General features: G+C 52.4%; 1 protein-coding gene across 2 annotated transcripts; it reads left to right on the top strand.

Annotated features, from left to right (window-relative positions):
- Positions 1-1,913: 1,913 nt before the first annotated feature.
- Positions 1,914-6,208, top strand: LOC110554094 (cytochrome P450 2D3). Of its 2 annotated transcripts, XM_021646495.2 has the most exons (9): positions 1,917-2,170; positions 2,973-3,144; positions 3,402-3,554; positions 3,634-3,794; positions 4,488-4,664; positions 4,802-4,943; positions 5,162-5,349; positions 5,696-5,837; positions 5,939-6,208. In XM_021646495.2, exons 1-9 carry the CDS (start codon positions 1,982-1,984, stop codon positions 6,115-6,117), a joined length of 1,503 nt encoding a protein of 500 aa, XP_021502170.1. In that variant the 5' UTR covers positions 1,917-1,981; the 3' UTR covers positions 6,118-6,208. The 2 variants fall into 2 exon arrangements, with proteins under 2 accessions (XP_060244962.1, XP_021502170.1); XM_060388979.1 differs by having other exon boundaries at positions 1,914-2,170; positions 5,696-6,208.
- The last annotated feature ends 3,245 nt before the right edge of the window (positions 6,209-9,453 follow it).

Genomic DNA, 9,453 nt, shown 5'->3' with positions numbered 1-9,453 from the left:
GCTGTGCCCAGGTTCCAGTTGTGCTTTGCAGTGGAGTCCAGAGGACAGTGATAAGGTACCTGTTGACATGTGTACAGAGAATTGCAAATCTGAGCCCACTGCTGACCCCTGGTGGCCAGGACTCAGGTCCAGCTTCCTGTTGTAGACATGGCACACCTGTGCACCTGCCTTGAACACAGGACCCGAGTCCCGCAGGAGTCAAATGATCCTGACAGACACATGGTTCACTTGGCTGAGAGGCCATGGACTAAGGATAGAGAGAAGTAAACAGTGCCAGCAGACATGTTTACCAGAGCATCCAGGCCACCTCCCAAGAGCTGGTGACAGACCAGAGACCCTTCACAACACAGAGTGTGTGACATCCCTCACCTGTCCATGCACTTACCTCACAGGGGCTCACTTACCTGAAGCAGGAAAATCGGGCCTGGGTTAGTTTGCCCCACCCTGGGGCCAGTCCCCAGTCAGCACCACTTGGTCCCTTTCATGTCATGTTGGACACACGGAGAGGTGGAGACCTGAAAGGAGGCAGAATGTGTTGTCTCAGCACTGACACCAGGTTTGCCCAGTCACCTGCAGTTACCCTGGGAGGGTCCTGGAGCAAACCAGCAGGAAGCCAGCAGCCTGAGCCTAGCAGGGACCTGAGCACAGTTGACCCCTCCTCCCACTCGTGACTGTGACCCTTGCTGGCATCCTGACTATCATACAGGCCTCCATTGACAAAGTTGTAGCTAGAGAAAGAGCCTTTCTGTGTCCCAACCTAGGGCACCATTCTGTGTAACTGAGTTGGGCAGGGCAAGAGCCCTGGACAGGAACAGAGAGCATACTTGGGGCTTCAGGCCAGCAACAAGCATGGAGCCACCCACAGACTCTAGTGACATAGAGGTCAACTAAGGAGGAGGTGGCATGGGCAGTGGAGAGGAGAGCAGTGTCCAGTACTTGGTGTGGTCTCAGGGCATCTACTCCAACTCACCTCCTGCCTCCTTTGCCACACTGAAGGGTGCAGCAGAGAGCACCTGCCTCTATTCTACTGGGACTTCTGAGTCTCTGGTCTTCAGAGGTCTGGATCTCCAGTGAGGACAGGGTCAGAGCCTTTGCTGATCCTAGTGAGTGACAAGATGGCATGTGCAGTGTGACCAGCAGTGCCAGGCCCACAAGTGCCATTTGAGGAAAGGCTCCAGAGTCATTTTTCATGGCTGCCCACCCTAACCACAGACCCCTGGCATGAGGAGGACACTGCCCTCTCTAGCTCCATGTAGAAGGCTATTGGGGAGATATTCACAAGCCAAGATAAAAAAGGAACAAGAGACAGAGGACACCAAGACAAAAGTACCTGACCCACCTCCTTAGTCTCCCTATGATTCGCAGACCATTTCTCAGCTTTCTCAAACTAGAGATGAAACATTCCCAAGTGGTGTGTCTTGCTTTCCTGATCACCTGAGTGACTCTAGACCTGTACTGAAGATGACACAGGTTCTACAGCTTATCCCCCCAAACCCCTCCTTCATCCACAGTTGCTGCACCTGCTTTCTCTCAGCTGTAGAAGACATCCTCCCGCTGCTTCACACACACACACACACCCCACTCACACACTCACACAGAAGCCATTGCCTGGTAGTGAAGGTCACACCTCTTCTCCTGACAACATGTTCCGAGAAGGTCCAGGGAGGTCTGATCTCCCTTGAGGCAATGTCCTCAAGCCACCAAAGCTTTGCATGGTGACATGCCAGATGATTCTTCTGCACACCATGGTCACGCACGGGGTCCACTAGACATCCCTCTACTGTGCTCAGCCAGAAGAATCATTATGCTCAGCCCTTGGGAGGGACTGAACATCTTTGGCCCCTCCCTGCCCCTGGCCAAACACCACACAGACATGTGGCTGGAGGCGGGGCAAAGGGCAAGCCTGGCACTCCTTCATAAAGTAGCTGTAGTGAGTGTGATCCACTGTTCTCTAGGAAGCCTGGGGAGCAGTGGGGCAGCCATGGAGCTGCTGGGCGGGACTGGCCTGTGGCCTGTGGCCATCTTCACGGTCATCTTCATATTGCTGGTAGACCTGATGCATAGGCGCCGGCGCTGGACTGCGGGCTACCCACCAGGCCCTGTGCCATGGCCTGTCCTAGGTAACCTGCTGCAGGTGGACTTAGAGAACATGCCATACAGCTTGTACAAGGTGAGTGAGCAGTTAGTGCTGGGAGGTGACAGAGATTCCAGTGTCCATAGTAACACATTGTGGGGTGGGGCCACAGGTTACAGAGGAAGCTGGGCCCCCACGAGAGACCACAGCTTCCTGGGGTTGGCACTGGGACTTTCTAGGGCAAAAGTTTTGGAGGGCAAAGTCCAGGAGGTGAGGCAGGTTGTGCTGTCAGGGTGCAGGCTGGTTGGACAGGACAGCAGGCATGGAAGTCCCAAGTCTCCTCTGATCCTGTCAGAGATGAGGCCTTAGCGTGGTGGGAGCTGGCAGGCCTAGTGCAGCTTGTCTGTAAGGTCACCAAGAGGAGCTGTGGCTGCTTGAATGTCTTGCTGCTGTGTGCTCTCTGACCTCACTGCCCAAGTCAAGGAACCAGAGTTTCTTGCTGTGTGAAGATGCTAGGAGCCCCAGGACATTGTCTGGCTCTGGAAAGGGGACAGCTGCGTGGTCAACTGCCAGGAGTCCTTTGCTGAACTTAGAAGAGGAGATGCCCCAGGGCCAAGGCATCAGGTCTCAGGCAGAGGATGGAGCTCAGTGGAAGAGGGTATTTGCCCAGGATACATGAGGATAAAGGTTCAATTCCAAGTAACACACATGTACACACATGCAAACACCCATGTGCTCACACATAAACACATACATGTGCACATACACAAACATATGTGTGTGCTAGAGAACACACATACATACTCACACACAAACTATGCCAATGCTAGTGCCGTGTTCCTGGTTCTAGGACCTGTGGGGGACTCTACTCCTTAAGTGCTGTGTCCTACTATTTCAGCTTCGAAACCGCTATGGTGACGTGTTCAGCCTGCAGATGGCCTGGAGGCCAATGGTTGTGGTCAATGGACTGAAAGCCGTGAAGGAAGTGTTGGTGACCTGTGGAGAGGACACTGCTGACCGCCCTGAGCTGCCCATCTTTCAGCAAAATGGCTATGGACCCAAAGCTAAAGGCAAAAGGCTGTGTGGGGGCAGAGATGGGATCAGAGCTAGACATGGGGTACAGGGGACAGGCTCAGGGATACGCATTTAAGCAATTCACCAAAAAGCACCTGAGGTCCACCATGGAGACTACAGAGCTTGCTGTGGATGTGTGATAGAGATGTATTTTGGGGGGAAGGAGCATGGTTATGAATGAAATTCCTTCCTGGGAATGACAGCAGAGGACAGCATGGCCAGGTGTTTTGGTCACACACAAATGTGTCTGCAGGTGTGGTTTTTGCACCTTACGGGCCCGAGTGGCGAGAGCAGCGGAGATTCTCTGTGTCCACCCTGCGCAACTTCGGCCTGGGCAGGAAATCTCTGGAGCAGTGGGTGACAGAGGAGGCTGGCCACCTCTGTGAGGCCTTCAGCGACCATGCTGGTGGGTGATGGCTGAGGGATGCAGACGGGCACAGGGAGACAGAAACAATTTCTTGACATGCTTGCATCTCTCCTCCCAGGGAGACCCGTCAGTCCCTACATGCTCCTGAACAAAGCTGTGTGCAATGTGATCGCATCCCTCATTTATGCCCATCGCTTTGACTATGGAGACCCTTACTTCATCAAGATGCTAAAAATAATGGAAGAAAATATGGGAGAGAATACAGGCTTGCTTCCTGAGGTAGGAGGCTCAGGGGAGCCTGCTGATCTACTGCTGTGCCATCCATCCTCTCAAAGCAGGGCATTTGAGAACAGATCTTGTAGAAATGTCAGCCACTGGAATAGAAGCCTAGAGCCTGACAGTCCTGTGACCACAGGAGGGACAAGTGGACCAAGGTCAGGGTTTCTAAGAAGATGAGACCCAGGGCCCTCTGTGTATATGGTAGCTACAAAAGCCGGAGAGATTCCAGTTTAGAGTAGCCCTTCTGCTCTCCATGGGTCTACAAGAGCCCGTAGGTGGGAACTAGATAGGAGGCAGGTGATGAGTGCAAACAAACCGGGCCTGGGTCTATTGTGGAAGAGACTAAATACTAAGATGGTTGAGTTCTACAAGGAGCCAAAGTAACCAGGTGGTTGCCAAAGAGGTGGTCAGTGGGTGAAGGACCTCGCTGAGCAACCATGGCACTTGAGTTCCTGCAGGCCATGAAGTAAGGGCAGAGCTGACTCTGTATGTTTGTCCTGACCTCAACATCCTTGTGTGGCCACAGCATCCCCACATCACACACACACACACAGACACACACACACACTCACAAACACACACACACACACACACACACACTGAAGCAGGATGATGATTATTATTAGAAATTTTAATAAACACATTAAATTGGAAGGCAGCCGGGCTTCCTAGCAATTTCTGTGGCTGTCACAGGTTCTGAACATGTTCCCAGTTCTCCTGCGCATCCCAGGGCTGTTCGACAAGGTTTTCCCTGGGCAAAAGTCATTCATGAGCATGGTGGACAAGCTGATAACTGAGCACAAGAGGACTTGGGACCCTGACCAGCCAGCTCGAGACCTGACTGACTCCTTCCTGGCTGAGATGGAAAATGTGAGAGATTATGGGATATGGTGTCTAGTGCGCTGTGAATAACCCAGTGACCCCAAGTGTGTCCATTTGGACACATTGTGAAGGGATTATTTGCTTTTCCCTGTCTGCCCTTAATCCACTGTCTCTGTCTGGCCCAGGCAAAGGGGAACCCTGAGAGCACCTTCAATGATGCAAATCTACGACTGGTTGCTGCTGACCTGTTTGGTGCTGGAATTGTGACCACATCAGTCACGCTAACCTGGGCCCTGCTGCTCATGATCCTGCACCCGGATGTGCAGCGTGAGCCTGCCTAGGGCTGGGAGGGAAGAGAAAAGAGGGTAGAGACACACTCCTCAAATCTTACTGGGGACTCTTGTGGCTCCCAGCACTGGCTTGACCCAGAGTCCTAACGGGTGAAGCCATCTATCTCCCATGGTCCCAGGCCTTACCTTAAGTATAGTACAGGGACAAGGGGCATTCCACTGGGGCTCCTTCACTGAGGGGTGCTGTCTTTCCAGGCCGAGTCCAGCAGGAGATTGATGAAGTCATAGGGCAGGCGCGGCGTCCAGAGATGGCTGACCAGGCCCGCATGCCCTACACCAATGCTGTGGTCCATGAGGTGCAGCGCTTTGCAGACATCGTCCCACTGAATTTGCCACACCTGGCCTCTTGTGACATCGAAGTGCAGGGCTTCCGCATCCCCAAGGTAGACAGGGGCCCTTCTGACCTCACATGGTCACTGGAACAGGGACAGGGAAGACCAAGACTGACATATACTCTGGATTTCCACTTGGGACAGAGCTGTCTTGGGTGGGAACACAATGCAGCCATTACCTGGGAGTCTCCAGGGAGGCAGGAAGTGCGGTGAGTTTAGACATAACAGTTCAGGAAAGCCTGCGCACTGGGACATGGTGCTAATCAGTAGTGAAGGGGCACAGATACTGTGGGGAAGGGATCCAGTGTGTGTAGAAGAAGATGGGCATGTGGAAATTGGGGCCAGGGTCTGGGCATCCCCACCCCAGTCCATGTTCAAACCATGTGTCTCCTTTCAGGGGACAATGCTCATCCCCAACCTGTCCTCCGTGCTGAAGGATGAGACTGTGTGGGAGAAGCCCCTCCAGTTCCATCCTGAACACTTCCTGGATGCCCAGGGCCACTTTGTGAAGCATGAGGCCTTCATGCCATTCTCAGCAGGTGCCTGTGGGGTGCCTGGCTCCCTCTGTCTTCCCAGGGTGCTGTGGAGGATAGAGATCCAATCAAGACCCAGACTGACTGATCCCCTTTCCCACCCACAGGCCGCCGAGCATGCCTGGGGGAGCCCCTGGCCCGCATGGAGCTCTTCCTGTTCTTCACCTGCCTCCTGCAGCGCTTTAGCTTCTTGGTGCCCAAGGGACAGCCCAGGCCCAGTGACCATGGCATCTTTATGTTTCTGGTATTCCCATTGCCCTACCAGCTCTGTGCAGTCCCTCGTTAGCATGAATCAAATTCCAGTCTGGCCTCAAGCTTAGGCTGTTCTACACAGAATAAAAAGCTTTTTGTGGCTGCCATTTGTTTTCTCTTTCAAACTCGTCATCCTTGTCTGTGTCTGGTCCTCAGAGAACCATCTACAATCACCCCTTCCCTTCCACCTGATCCTTCCTTAGTGGACACCTTGAATGTTATGAGAAAGGGGAACTTCAGCCTACTGCAGTGGCCCAGGAACCTGAGTTTCAACACTTGGGAGTCTGAGATAACAAAATAGAAGGTTTGGGGCTAGCCTGGGCTATAAAGCAAGGTTAAGGACCGCTGGAGTACATAATAAGGAGAGATGATCTCACAATCACAAAACAAAGGAAGAGAGAGAAAAAAAATGGAAAACCAAATAAGGAAGGCACTGTTGTTCAGGAGTGATGGCTGACCCCACACCACCCATATAGACCCATCAGTGACAACAAACTGCAGGCAGAGGGCAGGATTCGGTTGTTCTCAGGGACACAAGTAACAGGCTTGTGCTAAATGCCAGCACTTCTGTCTGGGGACAGAGTCATGGTGGTCCCCCAGACTAAGGAGCCATGAGTGCCTGGAAAGGCTCCCAGAGCTGGGAAGGCTGCTGTCCTCACAGTGGTGACTGCAGAGAAATGACAGAGAAGAAAAGCTGCAGCAGCTAAAGTGACAGCAGAGCTCGGGAGGCTGGCACACTCCCAGCTGTCTGCCAGATGTGTCAGAGGGCAGGACCAAGTGTGACTAAAGTTGAGGACATTGCTCACAGGGAAGGTCACCGAGCCTCACTGTCCAGGGGCTTGGTGGGTCTCATAGACACGGGGCACCCACACGGCTGTCCCCAGTCTCCACATCCTCCGAGTCAGACTCACACATACAGAGCCACTTGCCTAACCCCTGTTGTGGTATCAAAGGTTCCACATGGCCTCATCCCAGCAGAGCAGAGATGCTGCTTTTGGCATGTTCCAGCCTCTCAGGCAAGGTCTCCCACTGCCTGATGGGATTCAAGCACTTGACCTGGAATGTGCAGGACAGAACTCCCCAAGCTGAGGTCACTCTACTGCCCTGGCCATGCTCCTTAGCATGCAAGGCAAACTGATGCCTTTGAACAAGCTTTTGGTTGTATTTTGGCCAGGCATCACTAATATTCACCGGTCTTACCATTTTATTTCTTGTGGTGCTGGTAACTGACCCCAAGTCCTTAAGCACATTCAGCTAGCACAGTCCAGGGCATCACACCCCAGAGTGTATGTGTGTGTTCATATGTGCATTACATAAGCACATGTGTGTGGTATAGGTACATTTGTTTGCAAGCATGTGTGTGGTGTATGGGCCTGAGTGTGTGGTGTAGGCTTATGCGTGTGTGCAAGTCTGTGTGTGTATGTCTCTGTATGTGTATGTGTGTGTATCTGTGTGTACATACACGTCTGTGTGTGTATGTGCGTGCGTGCATGCTGGTTTCCTGCCTGTCCGTGTGTGCGTGAAGACCAGAGGTCAATGTCAAGTGCCTTCCCCCTTCACCTTACGTTTTCGGGAACGTGGAGCTCATTCCTCTATGGAGGCTGGTTGTCCAGGGAGCTCCCAGGCTGCTCCAGTCCCTGTCCCCAGCGCTGTGGTCACTGACACACATCAGCAGGCCCCGGGCTGCCTGGCTGCTAGGCTGTGAACTCAGGTCTCTCTGCCTCCACAGCAAGTCCTTTGCCCCTGAGCAGACTCCAGGCCACGCCCCGGCCCTTCTCCTGGATGTGGCCTCAGAAGCAGGTTCCCTGGAGCACATGCTATTTCTTTTTAGCATTGGTTTTCAGCATCAGTTACTTACATGGTTTGTTTGTCTGGAGTTTTGATTCTTCCTTTCGTCTTTGTGTCCTGGATCCACTATACTGCTTTGCACAAGTGCCCTACCCTCTGGCCTCGCATCGAGAGAACCAGGAGAGTACAGGGCTGGCGGCCTCGGCCTCCCTGCAGCACTCCAGAAGTCACAGAGTTTCTAGCTTCGGGGTCCTCAGTCCTTCCAGAAATGTCTGTGGTTAGTGATGGTCACACACCTAGGGGCCGAGCTCTCTCAGTAGCCAAGAGAGGACAGGGAACTTAGCAGTGACCGAAGGGGAGCAAGGTTGGAGGGTCCCTCTCCCCTGCCCCTACCTGGCCCCACCCTGGCACCCTGACCTGTCCCTGAATGGTGAAAGAAGCTATCATGTGCCTATCCGTGGAGCAGAGACCCAAAAGAATAGAGATGATTTCTTTCATCCCCCTGGCCTCAAAGTTGCTCTAAACAAGTGCTTTACCACTGAGCTATATCCTTGTAGCTGTGGGGCTTCCCCCCATTCCTGTTTTAAGCAGATTTTTCCCCCTATGCTTTAAATTTATTTTTTTCATACAATGTATTTTGACCTATCTTTCACTCAGCCCACTCCTCCTGGGTCGCTCTCTCACACACACACCCTGTGTCTCCCCACCCCCAATGTTTCTCATTTTAAGGTCCCTGTTAACTGCCATAAGCTTGACACAGCGACAGTCATCTGGGAAGAGGGAGCCTTGATGGAGAAAATGCCCCCACCAGACTGGCCTGTGAGCAAGTCTGTAGTGTATCTTCTTGATGAGTGAAGTGGGAGAGCCAGGGTATGGCAGCACACGCCTTTAATCCCAGCACTTGGGGAGGCAGAGGCAAGTGGATCTCTGTGAGTTCAAGGCCAGCCAGGTCTACAAAGTGAGTCCAGGACAGCCAAGACTACACAGGGAAACCCTATCTCAAACAGAGAGGGACAGAGACAGAGAGACAGACACACACACACACACACACACACACACACACACACACACACACATGGGAGGGCCCAGCTCCCTGTGGTGATGACCCCCCTGTGCAGGTAATCCAGAATGATAAAGGAGCAAAGGCTGACAGGAGAGTAGGCAGCACTCCTCTATGGTCTCTGCATTAGCTCCTGCCCTGACTTCCTTCAAAGACGGACATAAGAACTACAAGATGAAATAAACCCTTTAGTCCAACAGCTGAGTTGGATCACAGCAATAGAAACCCAAAGATGGTGGTCAAGATCTAGTTTATTTTTTTATTATTATTATTTTTATTTCTGTGTTTTTGTAACACTGTGGGTTGAACTCAGGTTTTGGAGCAGACAGCCACACCCCTAGCCTTTAGTGTGGGGTTGGGGGAGTGGATAGTTTGTTTTGTGGTTGTTGTATTTTGAATATTGTGTTTTTTTTCATTGACCTCAGGGTGTTGTCTGCTTTCATCTGTGCTTTAACCCTCCAGTTGTTTGAGATGTTGTTGCTAATTTCTACATGCTTGTCTGGGTTCTATTTCGCTGCTGGC

This window comes from Meriones unguiculatus, chromosome 8 (genome assembly GCF_030254825.1).
Source record: "Meriones unguiculatus strain TT.TT164.6M chromosome 8, Bangor_MerUng_6.1, whole genome shotgun sequence".
Classification (NCBI taxonomy): Eukaryota; Metazoa; Chordata; class Mammalia; order Rodentia; family Muridae; genus Meriones; species Meriones unguiculatus.
Note: the sequence above shows the minus strand (reverse complement) of the source record. Positions and strands in the feature narration are given on the sequence as shown.